The following is a 16,023-nucleotide window of genomic DNA, read 5'->3' on the forward strand; positions in this document are numbered from 1 at the left end:
GTGGAAGACAACGCATCCCCAACCACAGTGGGAATTACATGTTTAAAGGTACTTTGCGATTAAGTGATTTGTTAATTATCAACCGCGTTACCGTGTGGCAGTCCCTCGACCATCGATAAAAATATATTCAACTCAGCCCTAATTAAATTACGCTCCAGGTGTCATTGCAAGTGACGTGTTTCTGCTTTTTCACCGATACGTTAATGACCACATATGTGATACCGACATAAATTTACCTTTTGATTTTATCTTTTTCTACTATATAGAAGGGATGTGTGTAAAGGAGCAGATCATTGACCATTTTTTTGCTGTAAACGAGCTTTATGTACAAATACAATCATACAACAACTTCTACACTGATTCCTCGTAACTATTTTGAGATTTATTTACAGATTTTGTTAAATTTTAATAGCCTGTATAAATGGCAGTTTTCGCGGCAGTTATATGTGTTTGATTTAGTAAGTTGAATTTTGTTTTGTATTAAATCCACGGGCCTAGACGACTCTCGAGAATACTAGCAGCGTCTACACGTCCCATCAGTCTTAAGTGATTCAGCAAATCTGCTAGAGCAGTTGCCTCCCGATGTCTGGCCTCCCAAAGGTCCAGAATGTGCTCGGTTGGACTTGGCTTTGTGGCAAAATAATCTACGTATCTATCATCGAGCAAACAGAAAAATGTAAATATTTTTGAACTTATAGCAATATTGGATTTTATCTTTCTTTTCTTACCTATCGACTTGCAGTCTTTGTGCCAACATCCTCCAGTCGTTGCCACGAGCATTAGGTGGATCTAAGCACTGGCAGAGCTGTTTTCGCAAAGTTTTAGAAAATCTGTAAGAAGAGCCTCGAGAATTCTTCACGACAAGAAGAAATAGAAGACTACGATCGAGAGACCTAACATAAGTAATAAGATTACCTGAATGGTCGTGGAATAACAGATTCCGTGGATCTCGAATTTTTCTCACGAATGATGACAGCCGATTCAGATTTCCCGTTGCTTCTTTTCCCCATGGTGCTTCGTTTAATGAGATCGAAGTCTATTCGAAGAAGAAGCCCTTGATCCTCGAATCCACGTTGACCAACTTTCAGTTCAAAACTAAGACGTAATTCGCCAACGTTTTTCCCCAGTCTGAACGATCGTCGAATGCTCGTCTTTGCGGCCGACCAGACACGCCGATAGGAAACCTCCTGGCGTTCCGCAAAGCCGCTTTCTCGCTCTTCAAGATCGACTCTGAGAGGAGCTCCATTCGCTCTGAATCCAAAACTGCCAGTCTCGATAACAGTTCCGCCCAATCGATGTTCCTGGAATTCCCAAATTCGCAATCTTTGATCAAAACTTTAATATGTAAGATCCTAAAACTAGTTTTCTCAATATTTCCCGACCTTGATAAACAATTTGTTCAAACGAAGAAAAATTATGAATACTTAAAAATTGTCACGGGAATTGTACAGCAATAAAGTGGAAGTTACACATACACGTTCACTGATGAGTTTCGAGGATGCCTTGGTGTCCTCAAAGACATGGCATCTGATGTGGTTGCGGTCCCTCGAAGCGAAAACGGTAACGCGAAGTCGCTTGATGGCAAAGCCAGGAGCGACCACTGAACTTTCGCCAGCGACGGCGTAAACACTGGGAGTCTCGGTCACAAGAAACACTCCTGAATGATCAAGCTGGGCGAAGGGTTGTCCAGGTAAATTGGTCGGATCTCCGCCCAGAGTCAGAATTTTGTGCCATTTTGCCGAGGAACTTGACAGCGTGGAGCCCGTCGAGGTTGTTGAACTTGTCGATCGAGTCTCAAGGTCAACTTCGGCAGACCAGAGGCTGAGTTCCCAATTTCCTGTTCGGAGTTCCGCGCAATGCTCGAACTGAAGGATCAATGGTTTGATCAAATCGATCACCAGAGGACCGCAGGAGATTATAGCAGACAGCAAGGTGTATCCTGGAGGAAGATTAGGTCTCAAATGATCCTCACCGAGGACCATCAGGTATAAAGAGTGACGTTGTCCACGAACGATCGCACCTTCCGGTACGGACATCGAAACTCCTACTTCCGGAACCACCAGTAGAGCTCCTTGCTCGTCCACTTGACTCTTCGCCATAAAAATAGATGACTTCTCGTCGTCCAGAGAAACCTTTTCATCGTCTTTGCAGTCCTCCTCTTCCTGATCGTCCTCATCTTCCTGAGTACTCTCAGCAGTGGCGTGATAGGTTGAACCTTTTTTAAAAAAAAGGTTGGATCGAATCCTTTTCATTTATTACTATTATAAAAAATTAGATTTACAGTTTGTTAGCAAATCTGTTTGATAAATTACTTACGAGAGGAACGACTTTCCTCGTTATCGGAAATTCCTCTGGCTCGGTGAGAGTTTCTGTACGATGATCTGGTGACCGAGGAACTAGGAGAAGCCCTCGTCGTTGATGGCAAGGACAATTGCGGTACATCGTAATGATGTTCCGAGCAGGATCTATTATCAAGTCTTGTGTTATTTCTAATGTTATTTCTGTCTAAATTGTTTCTATAGTTCTCATACCTAGATAACCTGGCTACATTGGTTTCATCAATAATTTGTTCCAACCTTCTATCGGCAGTTAAAGTTGATCGATCGGGCTTCGAAACTACTGACTTTAAACCACTGGAAGGTCTGAAATCCAATCTTTCTACGCCGTATAAAGCCTCCATTCTTTCTTTTCTCCTCATTAAACGAACTATAAAAATTGTTGTCACTGCTAGTATAATTGCCGCCAGGCTTAATGTTATCCAAAGTGCCAGGATACTTTTGTGATCCACCGATCTCGTTCGTTCTTCAAATCATAATTATAGCTACATTGCAGACAAAATACAAATATAGAAATTAACCAAATATGTATTACCTTCTTTGTATATTCGTGGTCCATCGTCTCCGAGAGCTGCATTAAATAATGAAAAGCAATAGTTAAGTAATAAATATTATCAGGGACGACTCATTCAACATTTGTTCCTACGATTTTATAAAGTTATAATCGTACAGAAGATAAATAAAACATCTCGACATTGGAAATGTAAAAACACAAACAAAGATTGATGAATTTTTAAAGGGGTCACTTTCGTTGATTTCTCTCATGAATTTTACGTTGGATTATTATAGCGTGAGCGGCCAACAATTGTTTGGACATAAAAAAGACAAAGAGAAAAAAGAGAAATTCTCAGCTGGAGCTCACCATTACATCGATCAATGGAGCACGACTCAGCGATGACGTCCTTTCCCTGACAAGGGCGACCGCCATTGCTCGGCGGGGGGTCGCTACAGGACCTCCTCCTTACTCTCGTGCAATCCGAACCGCAGGCAGACCACGAGGACCAACCTGACCATCTGCCATCTATCGCTGTGAGAAAAGAATTTCACCTAAGTAATTATTCTCGCGAAAAACTTCATTGTCACAAAAGAAGCAATAATCGTGCGTTAAAAACCAATAATGAATTCAATTGTTTAGGTAGGAGACATTCCATCTATTAGTGGAAGTGTTAAATTGTGAAACGTAGTGATTAAAAGGGGAAAATAAAACGAAGGTAAAAAAACTAGTGGTAAGAATGTAGCATTTAATGGATCAGCATGGTCCACCCACCCGGACAGGAAGGATTACAGTCTACCCTTTGTACTGCTAGTCCTGAACAGGCTTGGCCGCCGTTGATGGGCGCTGGATTTGTGCACGATCTCGTTCTCTTCTGTGTGCCTCTCCCACAGCGAGCGCTGCACTCCGACCAACCGGACCACGAGGACCACCCGCCGTTCACTGCCAACCCAGATCGCATATTAAAACAAGAACCGTCAACGAAATCACTGCAGACTTTTATCTTTCGCATGATTCTCTTAGAACTCTGCTACCTCTATATAGCTCGCGTAATCTCTACACTAGAATTAAATAGACTTCTGTATACTATTATAGATACGAAATAAATGATATATACGAAGCAAATAATAGATGGATAGATGTAAAGCAGATTAAAGGAAAAAATGCTTGATCAAAGATATATTTGTATTGGTTAATGGGGTTCTATACCATAAACAGTGAGAACAGCCGGTTCGCTGACTCTTCTAGCCGCAATATTCTCGGCCACGCAAGAATAATTTCCTTGATGAGTCAGCTCGGCCTCGGCAAGTTGCAGGTGGCCCTCAGGAGTCAAGAGGAAGTGGCTGGCCTGAACGTCATTGACTACACTGTCCGAAGTTGCCGTTGATGCAGCCACCGCGATCTCCAACGGCGATCCATTTCTCAGCCAATAAACGCGAGGTGCTGGCACTCCCATTGGTGGGATGCATCGCAGCTCCGCGCTACGACCAACCTCCACCGCCAAAGAATACGGTAGGGACAGGAAATGCTTCTTCAAATCTACCCACAACCCATTAACCATTAAACCCACCTTGCCTTATGTATAGTATAAACTGCAGCTACGCGCGATTTTCATAAAATTCCCGCACTACCGCAAATGAGATATTTTCAGCCCAGAACGAAACTACTTTCGCGCCAGTGGAGAGAGATTGTTTCAACAAACATCATTATTATTATTTCTTGCAGGCCAGACATTTTCCCCACAGGAGTGCTGGTTTCTAGTGGAAAAAGGAATTGTTTGCCAAGACACGGACAAGATTATGCGTTTTTCAGATTGAACATTTTTAATATGCTCGGAAACACGAGTTAAAAGTGAGTTGGAGGAAGAAGAGGGGTATGATCCATTTCATGATTCGAACATTTTTAATATAGTCGGAAGCGGGAATTGGAAGTAGCGCGGAATAAGGTGGGGGTTACTCAGCTATATTAGGGCTCTGTGGCTGTGAATGCGAGTGCCCTTTCATAGGGCGGATACTTCATTCATATCCGCGAGTCCCTTTCGCTATATCCGAGCGAGCAGGATAAAAGCTGAACGAGATTTACGCGATACGCCGGTATCTATTCCTACCCCCTCTTCTCTCTCTCTCTCCTATGAATGCACTATTATTCATCAAATACATTGAAAGTAGTTTTCACATTGCTCTCTCCATCCAACGGATTTAACTGTAATAGTTGGCCTAGCACTGGCTACACGTTCAATCTAGTTTTTTTCACTGATATTTCTGCCCCTCCCCCCCCTATGAAAATGTCAATAAAAACTAAAATAACAGGCAGTACATATAAACGTAAAATCCTTGCAAGTTTCAATAGAGCATTTTTCAAAGTGCTACAAAAACAATAACTATCAGCTTTGATAAATTTTGAAAAAAAAAAAGGAATTGTCCTGGCTGACAAAGAAAAATCAGGAGCATCGAACAGTCGTTGGTTCGTCAATAGCGATGGGAAACCTATAAAATTGTAACCAGCACCATGATTCACTCGTAAAACGTAACTTCATTAGCCCGATTATCGTGGTTCAGCCCTCGTCGAGGGATCGCCACCCCCAAAAGCTTCGTAGGGAATTCGCACTTGCTTTTTAAATGGAATCAACTCATGGAAAACGACACGGAATTTTTATTCGCATCGACAACCGTGCAAAAACTAATTGTTTCGCGAAATCGACGCACATTTAATCAAAGAGTAGTCGTTTAATCATAATTTTTTTATGCTTAAGAAAACATTATAGTTTATCATATTTTACATTACTAATGAATTTATTCGAATAGATTCGCGGTTATTGCTGAGAACGAAACGAAAATTAAGCAATTTGCGTAATCATGCATACTAGCGAATTAGCTTAACCAAATTCTTCTAATTAAAAGCTTGAATAAACGAAAGACCTGGAAATTCGAAGTCATATCGCGTGATAATTGTTACGAGCATTAATATTAGCAGTATAAATATGTGATGTGTGCATACTATAGTAAAGGGGAAGCTAGTACTCGCTTGATAACATTTTATTGTTGTAAACGTGACAAGATAGGATCTGTGCCAGATCGAAGTTTCGAAAGGACCAAAGTGTTACGGGAAAAGAGCAATTTTCATTTGAACACTTCGAATGCACCATGTTAATCAAACAAATACTACAAACAGAATACAGAATTAAATCGGTATTTGCACCTACACGTAGAACGAGCGAGATTTCAAAATTAAATGACAAATCGATCCAGGGGAAATCGTCGTTCGCTCGGGCACTGACCCCCCGTTCGATCACCGATATTAAGCAACAATAATTTCATTTGTTTATACGCGACTAATTTTACTGGTTTTGCCATGTAAAGCGAAGTAATCTCCTATGTTTTCTGTCATGGTTTAACTGACAATTGAACAAAAGATCTTCACCGCGAATCTATTTCGCGTAGAAGGGTAAAAGGGAGAATTCGTGAAAGTTATTTGATATCTAAGCTAATTAATTACGTTGCATCGAAGCAATCTATTGTTATGAAGAGCCCTCTTGGCGAAATCTCTCCGCGAATGAACATCGCAGGAAACTCTCATGGCTGTTGGTAGGGGATGAGACCGGACGGGTTGGGATGGCAGGAGGAACTGGAGGAAGTTGGGGCGGAGAAAGGGAAGAGGAGGAAAGAGGATTCTCTACTTACAAGCGACCTCAACCGTGGCGGGTTGCCCTCGAATCTGACCTGGTCCCGACCAAGCCACGCATTCGCACTTGAACCTCTCCCTCCCGAAGTACTCCTCGACCTCGTTCCTCGTCACGTTCAACTCGACCTCCACGACCCTAGTCCCAGTACGAGGGTCGACGAAATCCTGATGCTGCGAACGCTCTGCCCGCTCCCCGTTGCACCGGAAATACACCTGTGGTGCAAGTGAGATCGAGCACGCCTTAAATCTCCTATTAAAATCTCACTTTCCCAATTCTTTACATTATGCAAAAGCATCCCCTTTTCTATCAACTCTCTATTTTTCTAAATTTCAAACTTGTGCAATATGTACAACTCTTTTTCTTTACTAAAAAAAATCACATAAAAGACAATTTATCTTTAACCCTTATCAAGGAGAAATGTGTTTTATGTCTCGATTCCCGGTTTTGGTGAGGTTTCGTTGAAAATTCAAACCTGAAGTGCATGAGCGGCGCTGCAATGCAAAGTTGCGGGTTTCCCTTTGACGACGAAGGTATCGACTGGTTCCGCAAGGAATATCGGTAAGGAGCCAGCAGCTATGAGATCGGTATCACTGGCTATGGTCGCACTTTCGTAATCCCCATAATCGTAGTCGTCGACTGGATAATTTTCATCCTCGTCCTCTTCCGTGTCCTCCTCCTCGTTTGTACCTAACGGTCAAATTACAGATCTCACGTAAAACCCACCCACTTTCATGACGAAAAATTCTTATAAAATAATCATAATAATAGTAAGAGGCTCTCTCGAGTCATCACTATACTCAAAGCTTGTACGACGAGCCCCATCGATCTGTGATTTTGAATAAACTTTTTAGAAAGTACGCGCGGAAAAAAATTGTACAAGAAAAATGAGGAGAAGCTGAGTTGATTAGATGAAGCAATTTGTTGAGTCGCTTAAAACCATGGAAATAACTGGTCGAAGCGATACGTTTGTTTCTCAGGCGTCCAATGGAAGGCATAAAAGTGAGTTAACGACGCGTATGGGATTTTACGTCGTGTATCAGTCAGCGAGCTTCGTTCACTTAAGGTACCTATATCTCAAATGTTAGTGTTTGCAAGGCCTCCTCTTAGTTTCTCAGGAAACTTTATTGCCTCGCGCATCTTAACAAAATTTTTCATTGGTCGACTCGACGATTGTAAACTCAAAGGAGCGTCGAGTGACAAGTACCACATCTCGATATCAGATTCATCAAGAATATCTTCAAATGATTGTGGGAGAGGACGTGGGGATTTATGTGGGCTCTGGAACTCAAACAATACGTGTGCGTCGCGAGAATGTATTTCCTTCTGAATTGAATCAAACAGAAGAATCACGTTTATGATATTTAACACGCTTCTTTTTTCAAAAATACATTATACAATGTACGGTTTGCAGAGAAAAAGAGAATGTTTGATAGCCCTTTGAGATTTTACGAGATGGCAGCGGCACGTGGACTGACAGTTTCTCGCCAGTTAAGGGAAGTAGTCGTGTTACAGTTGAGAGGATAAAGGCATGAATAAATAACTACAAGATGTACAGCATTAAATGTATCGTAAAAGTTTAACGTCACCCATGTGCTTTAAAGTTGGGAAGAATCGTAAAGAAGCATTCCGCTTCGATAGTTTCGCCGATACTGACGGAACTTTACGAGTTTGCATAGAAGCTAAGCGGTACGCACATACATTATTATCACTCTTTAACAAATACTTAGCGTAAATTTAACGTTTAAATAATACACGTCAAAGACCGATTGTGATTTACAGGCATTTTAGAGGTAACCCGTATGATTATTGCGAAAACGATAAGATCTTTATATACAGTGAATTTACGGTAAATATGAAATATTTTCATGCGTGAAAAAAACATTGAATAAACCCTGTTACAAAACTCGTCTAGGACTTAAAAAAAATACTGTTACCATAAAGAGATTTCTCGATTAGCGCTGGAGATAGAGAAAATGATCTTACTTTCAAATGCACTGGTGAGGCGAAGAAACGCCAGAAGCAGAATACTAATCCTTATCTCCATTGCAATTCACATCTCACTCAAGTAGGCCGATAACGTCTTAAAAACAATAATCTAATCGTAACCATTGTTTGATAATTTTTGAAACTTCATCATTGTCACACCGAAAATACTTAAATCCAATTGATTCAGCAAATCTCTTCATCACTTTCAACAGTCGTAATAATTACTATTCCCATGCACAATGGGGGCCTCCTAGAAAATGTTTCACTATAAATCTTTCCCCAAATACCAACATCCATTAGGACTCATATTTAATATTGCAGTTAACAATCAAGTTAATTAAATTAAATCACTCGTTGATATACAAAAATTTTATCTCAGAACTAAATTTTTCTGAAAAGATTCTTGCCTTAAAAACGATTGTAAAATAATTTTCTTTTGAATTTGCAAAAAAACTGTTAATAAATTTTATATAGAGACTAATGAGAATTTGCTTTAAGATAAAGAAGGTATTCTTTTTTCTAAAAAAAAAAGGTGGCGAGAGTAAAAGAATAAAAATAGTTAGTAATTAAACAAGAGAAGTTTTACGGTTGAGCAAGCAGCTTTCATGAGCTGCAGGGGTGAAAAGAGGGGGGGAGGGGCACGTGGCAAGTATGTAGAAAGTTCGCGGGCGATACCGGGGTAGAAAGTCGAGGGATTGGCAAAATGGAGGGTTGCACGCGATGTTCACAGGTCGGCACGCGGTGGGCGACTGAACTTGCCGACGTGCGCGCACCTCTATATATACATATATATATATAGAGATGTATATACGTCTCACTTCGATAGCCGGTCTTCTTCATCCCCTTGTCGTCGAGGGTTGCTACTGGTGGTGGTGGTTCTGCTGGTGGTGGTGGCAGCTGGAGGCTGCGCTTTCTTCCACCAGTCTTACCCGAAAAGGAAAACCAAACTAGCACGCTACTGTCGTTTCATCATTCTCTACCCAACGTTTACAGCTTTTGCACGAAACGACTCCAATTCGATAAAAATGTCGCGAACGAACGGAAAAGAAATTTCCTTTTTTATTGCATTAAAGAAAAAGTAATTAAAAATATTGGAAATGGTATAGAGAGTGAAATACAACGCTATAAAGAAATCATATTTAGTGAATAGGATCGATTTTATTCTTGAAAAGATCATGCTTTGCGTTCACGATTGTCTCTTGGTTATTCAAACTTGAACAGAATTTGTTGGAAACGGCTGTTGGACCCGTATATCGAAATAAGGCTCAACGATTCTTGCATCGAAGCCAAAAGGACAAAGAAGACGGAGAGGAAAATGAAGTCGATCCGCATGGCATTTCCTTGGAACGACCGTTTCTGATGCGACCAAACGTGAAATCGGATCTAACCGCGAGAACGAGGTTATAGACACCGTGGGCCATCAACCCTCTTTCCTATCGAAGAAGGGCTGCTTGACAAACGAAGTTCACAACCGGTTGGTTACACTTACACAAGAAATACGAAACGACGATATCACTCAAGCCAAACATTGGGATCCTTACATTTTCGGGATTTTTTATTTGCTTCCTACAATAAAACAAAAGTATTCCCCTATATCTCAGGCTCTACCTTAATTTACCCAAGGATTATCATAATTTAATTTCGGAGCCTACCTCCTCTAGCAAAATTAGCAAAACGACTTGGAGAAGTTCTAATTTTCTTATGAACTTTCGTTACAACTTTGAGGGAAAACAAAAGTTTTTGCATTAACATGCAGTTTAGAGGTTTTACATGTAAAAAAATATGGTTTGAAGCGTGGGTGCTATTAGTGGAAGAATTCAATTAATACACGTCACACATCAAGCCCCGCCGAGCAGGGAGTTGTTTACAATCTGTATCCCATAGGAGAGTGCAGGAGAAGTTTGCCTGGTTTCCCGTAATTAATGGTTCCCCAAGGAAAGGATTAGTAGGCGCACAAAGTAGGCTCCCACAGCAGGAGCGCACAGCTTCTCGAATGTGACGCTGAAGGCGCCGTATAATCCGGATATATCGACGTGCCTGACGTCGAAGCTTGACTTATGCCGATGGTCCAGATGCTTATCCTGTGTCTGGCAAGCCATCTTAGCAGGCTCCAGACGCCATAAACGATTTTACATTAAGCTATAAACCCTCGTATCGTTATCATTTGCCTGGAAAATTAAAATATGACCAAAATCTTCCTTCAAGGAATTTTCATCACAACATAAAATATATCTGTGATTATTAGAATGAAAATTATAGGCTATCGTGAATGGGCGTACGAGACATAATATCGATGTATTAGATTTATTATTATCATTGATTACTATTTGAGTTTTCCAGATGTGACGAATGAGTTTTCCCTGATAACAGGGGAAGGCTTGACAGAGTTTGCGAAGACAACAGCTGTACAACCGATGAAATATTGAGAAGTACGCGAGAGGACTCGCGAATAACCCTTTGAGGGTTCGCAATCGATAAAGCTACGCTTGGCTGTACTCTGAATATTCGATCCATTCGTGTAATAAGAAGCCATCGAACTTTGCAATATTACAAAACCTTAGTCAAGTTTTCGAGCAAACCATGGATATTCGAGTAACCAAATATAATAGTTATATTATTAACAAATGTATAAATTTAAATTTATATTAATTACGCGTCTAGTGGAGATTGGAAATTTTTTAATTCACCTTTTTTTGTTTTTTCCAATGTACCTCTATAGCTTATACAATATTATTTAAAGTTTTAGTGATCAACTGCAATCTCTAAAGTAATCTCTTTACCTATTCTGTCAATTTCCAATTTAATTGAATTATAAAAGAACATTACCAGCGAGGATAAATTTAACGTGACTTTTATACTAATTGAATGTGATGAAGCACATGCTGGGCTTTAATTATTAAAAAATTAACGTAAACTTCTAACCATACGTATAAAACAGTCATGTAGAACACGTGTATGTTCAATCATTTTTTCATCTATTTCGTATTGAAAAATTAATCAACGTATTAAAAAGATTGATAAAAATTGCTCTCTTGATCATTGTATTTTCCTTCGAATTAAATCATGGATAAATGTCCTAAAGTTTATTTATCGTACTAAAAAATCTTCGTGCAAAACTGTCATATTTTTCTGTGTACTAAATAATTCAAAGTAAAATATTTGTACACCTCAAGTGATTCTTTTTTCTTTTTTCTTCGTGAGAACTAATCTAGTGGTTACAATAGCTACTCGTAATCGTAAAGCAGCGCTAAATTAGCAATCGCAATTAGTCGTGACTGAAAAGAGGCGCGTGGCCATCGTTAGAATTGTTGCCAACAAAAAGTTACTCCTGCAAGTCGCCGGTACCCCAAGGGCTAAGTAAGACAACGAAAACCAGATATCATTGCTTCCCACCCTTCCAGTTCGCTCATCTGTCTCGTTCTCCTCTTTTCTCCATGAATACTCTGCAAGTTTTCCATCTGCTATTTCCATTAGACTTCTCTGCTTTCTCTTTTTTATCGTAGACTTTCATTAAGCTCTGAAAAATTTCACAATAATATAAATCAGAAAAATCACTTTATAAGAGTATGCAATGCTGCAAGATCTTATAAACTATATCAACTACAAGAAATAAGGAGAGACGATGGAGGTAAGGAACAAAATTATTAAATAGCAGTTGAGTAAAGTAAGTTTTTTCCTTTTCCTTAAAGGTCGATGAAACTCTGGATTGAATGCCTGTGATATAAAGTTGAGCTATAGGTCGCGTTCTGGTTATGAATAAGTGATGATTAATAAGTAACTAGTCGAGGAGTACAAGTGCCTATAAATCACGAAGGAAGACTCTTGGGATCCGTAGAATATCAGTGATAATTAATTCGTTTTCGGAACGAACGACGCCTGCAGTCTTTATCGAGTGGCTATAGTGATTTAAATAATTGCTTCAATTTAATAAACGACAGGAAAAAATAAACAACCGACGTTGCTTGACTCAATAGCATCGCGTAGTTTTGCTAGCCGATCCCTTTACGACTCTTCCTCTTCTGATGCGCCGGATAACGGTGTTTCACATGCAAAAACCACGACGCATGAATAAAAGATAGCCAATAAGTATTTTGGCCATATCAGGCACGGTCTGGAGCCTCTCAGTGTTCGTTGAATTAATAATAATGACCGGTGCTAGTCTCCGAGCGAGAGAGGCGACACACGAGATTCTCCAACGCAAGACCAACCCCTTCCAATGCGTAACGACGAAAAAGAGCAGCTGCTACCGAAACACAAGCTTACAAGATAGTCCGAAAAAATGAGATAACATAAATCCTAGAAAATAGTTTGACTTTAAAAAGTTGAACTGTCTGCGCGAAGAATACGTCAGCAGGTTTTGCTATAAAAAGGGCTAAGTAAAATGAAAAATTGCAGTTTAAATAGCGTCGTAATAGCGGTGGGTATTATATCGACAAAAACGTCTGTAGCTTCCGGGTTTTGGTGTGGCAAGACAAAGAAGGCATTAGAGAGAACAGAAAGTATAATACTACATCTGACTGTATTATGCAAATCTATGATCCATATAGTGCAGAAGAAGTAACCCGTTTTAGACCCTTCGCTACAATCTACTTCCGCGTTATCGTTATATATAGTATATGTACACCCCCGCATGTGTTCTTTCACTGCGAAATATCGCTAGGGAGGTAGCAGCAACATTACGACAATGCGATATCCAAGCTTGACATAAAATTCTTACGATTTCTATGGCCTTCGAATGGAGGAAAGGGGAGAAGGGGAAGAGAAGAAGAGGAAGAGAAAGATGATAAAGGGGGAAAGGGGTAGCAAGGGGCGAAGAAGAAGACCGATAAAAATTCACGCGTTTACGATGGAGTTTATTCACCATAAAATGACCTACAATCGGCCAAATCTCAGGCCGATCGACGATTTGCATAGATCCACCGACAGATAAACACGCGATGATCTTACCGCGAGCTTCTTCTGCCCACTGCTGGAGTAATGGAGTCTTGCACGGGTCTGAAGTTATCTGATTCGTGTATCTGCATTCGGTCAATTAACCGGTGAAAAACAATCTCCCCTGTGCAAAAGTCTGAGAAGAAAAATCGCTGAAAACCCTCATTAATTGAATTTGATTTATAGCGAGCGTTAATGACACGAAGGAATCGTTTGATTCGCGATGTGATTAATTAACTGTGTAACGGAACTGAAACTCATATATAATATAAGTACGATTAATTAATTATTTCGAGCTGGCGAAGCTACGGGTATCACACGAGGGATTGCGAGGTCCCAGTTCGGGGGGTAAAATCTGCCATAACCTCAAAATTTATGGGTAAAACTGGCTTGGGGGCGTTACAGACTGTAAAAAATCTCCGCAGTGGTGGGGATAAATGCTGGAGGCAGTAAAGATTAATTTTCGTGGTATTTGAAGGAATTAGGATACTATAGGATTGGCGCATGATAACGAGGAGAAAAATTTCACGTTGGCGCACCGTCCGTGGAAATGGAAAATGGCGAACGGCGAACGGCCAACGTAGAATTTGAAACTGCTCGTGGGATATCGAGTTTTTGCAAGTGGTGTACCGTCCTTCAGCGTCTTCTACGAGGAATTACGAGCAAGCTTAGTTCAATATTGACCCGAGCAAACGTGTGGCGAATATTATTACACCATCTGCATAATTTCTGTATTCAGTCGGTGCTGCCTGAAACGCGTCTGTAATTACTTTGGTTACCGTGAGGTCGCGCCAGGGGTTAGCGATGGAAAGGGTTGCGTGGGGCGAGGTGGTTAGAGAAAGAGAAAGAGATAAAGTGAGAGAGAGAGAGAGAGAGAGAGAGAGAGAGAGAGAGAGAGACAAGAAGAGGTTTGTATGTTATGTAAATGCTGTATACGGTGTAATTGGACGATCGTACGCGTCCGAACCGCCGATTTTCTCCTCCTACACGGTCCCAGCTTGGATCATCCGTAGAACCCGCAATCACAGCCTGAATCTGCCTCTTGGCCCCGCACGTATATATATAGATACAATCCTATTTTGCGCAAACCCTCCGATCTTTATTGCTTGACGACCATTGGAATAATGAAATCACGCCCACCGCCAAATTATGACTAAAAAAAACAATTCGATCTTTCCAAATTCGACCTCCGCAACTTTGTTGCCCATTGCGTTATTACGTTCTATCAGGCCACCTAGCTTTTTCTACTTTAGACCAATAAAATTCATTCCACGTTTGTTCAACGACGCATAACGACATCACTATTTTTATTCACACTTTATAGCGAGCGTCGCACTCGTGTATACGCTCGATCGTATCATTGACTTGTCTCACCCAGTTTGCAACGCGTGCTCCACTCGTTTATTTCAATAATTGGTGTTATTCAGTGGTGAGAGGTGGCTGATTTATGATAGATATTTTCCCTGATTTTATAAAAGGTTTAAAAGACCGATGGACGAGCGTCAAGTTCAGCGAAAATGTTTAATAAGCATTGTCGAGCGTGAAAAACGTGGATTTTTCATGGATAGGCATTGCACAGCATGTGCGGGATGATTTCGTCCGTTCAAAGTATTCATCTGGTATTCTCTGTGAGAGGGATCGGCGCATTGTCTCTTTTTCGGTAGCACCAAATTAACTCGTCATTCGTACCTAACGGCTTCCTCTCATATAGAAAGCGCTATTCAATTTACGCGCGCGCGGCACATCGGGAATGGATAAAGCCACATTCACCGTTACAATGGAGATCGTGAACATATTAATTCATGAATCGATGAATTAACCATCGCTCTAGCTCCGACGCATCTCGTCTGGAATCTCCGATTCTCCATTGGCGAATAGTCCTCCGAGGACATTATGCCGAGCTTTATTAATCTCTTCGTGATCTCGCCATTCTTCTTATTAGCAGAATCCATAATCAAATCTTTATGTTCTAAAAAAAATCTAACTCAAAAAATTATCCAACGACTATTCTCACGCTTAATGTGCCATTGGGAATGGTCCCAGAATCGGGACAAAAAATCCCCTGAAATCATGCATTATTTGCAAAATTAGATTGGCGGACGATCGAGAAACGCGGTAATCGGCAATAATAGATCGCTCGGATCAGGCAATTTTAAGAGCAGGATGCAGAAATATGCTAAATGTTCCATTACAAAATATTCAGATGTAATAATTTGATAGAAGAGCTTACTCTCGATATAAAAGCCTGATGGATGACTCGCGTTACTTGGCAGGAAAAGACTATAAAAGCCGAGACCGATATCCTTTAACGATTATAATCGCGCGGAATATAAAAAAGCTCCTTTTCAAGATAGCCAAATTGAATAACCAGCTGAACGAGCTTACGGGAGATAAAAGATCTACTTGGTGGAATCACGCGATCGATGAGTCGAGAACTTTTAAAAGAATGGAGAATCGTTCGCATAAAAAATTGCTCAGTCACCCGTCTATATTTTTAACGAGCTCGAGTAAATATTTCATAGGGGCTGGTATTTTATATAATAGGGAGTAACGTTTGGGGAAGAGGTAGAAGAGATTCGTAGTGAGCGGTCAGC

At 40.6% G+C, this 16,023-nt stretch overlaps 1 protein-coding gene across 1 annotated transcript; it reads right to left on the reverse strand.

Moving 5' to 3' along the window:
- Positions 1-315: 315 nt before the first annotated feature.
- On the reverse strand, positions 316-9,227 carry LOC136775361 (netrin receptor UNC5A-like). The gene is made up of 13 exons (XM_066730057.1): positions 8,495-9,227; positions 6,984-7,198; positions 6,510-6,723; positions 4,039-4,368; positions 3,604-3,771; positions 3,199-3,363; positions 2,872-2,907; positions 2,532-2,802; positions 2,317-2,465; positions 1,476-2,215; positions 916-1,301; positions 729-830; positions 316-652 (listed from the first exon to the last, which is right to left on the reverse strand). Exons 1-13 carry the CDS (start codon positions 8,553-8,555, stop codon positions 481-483), a joined length of 3,009 nt encoding a protein of 1,002 aa, XP_066586154.1. The 5' UTR covers positions 8,556-9,227; the 3' UTR covers positions 316-480.
- Between the last annotated feature and the right edge of the window lie 6,796 nt (positions 9,228-16,023).

This window comes from Prorops nasuta, unplaced genomic scaffold, assembly GCF_024137725.1.
Source record: "Prorops nasuta isolate Cenicafe-Biocafe unplaced genomic scaffold, Cenicafe_Pnas_1.2 PNAS00008, whole genome shotgun sequence".
In the NCBI taxonomy this organism is placed as follows: Eukaryota; Metazoa; Arthropoda; class Insecta; order Hymenoptera; family Bethylidae; genus Prorops; species Prorops nasuta.

What these genes read in the sequence shown, in the direction of transcription:
- LOC136775361 (XM_066730057.1), bottom strand. Translation starts at nt 8,555, where the DNA reads ATGGAGATAAGGATTAGTATTCTGCTTCTGGCGTTTCTTCGCCTCACC. An exon ending in CGCCACGGTTGAGGTCGCTT is followed by an intron (nt 4,369 to 6,509) that starts GTAAGTAGAGAA and finishes GGTTGTGGGTAG; the next exon opens with ATTTGAAGAAGCATTTCCTG. An exon ending in CAAAGACTGCAAGTCGATAG is followed by an intron (nt 653 to 728) that starts GTAAGAAAAGAA and finishes GCTCGATGATAG; the next exon opens with ATACGTAGATTATTTTGCCA.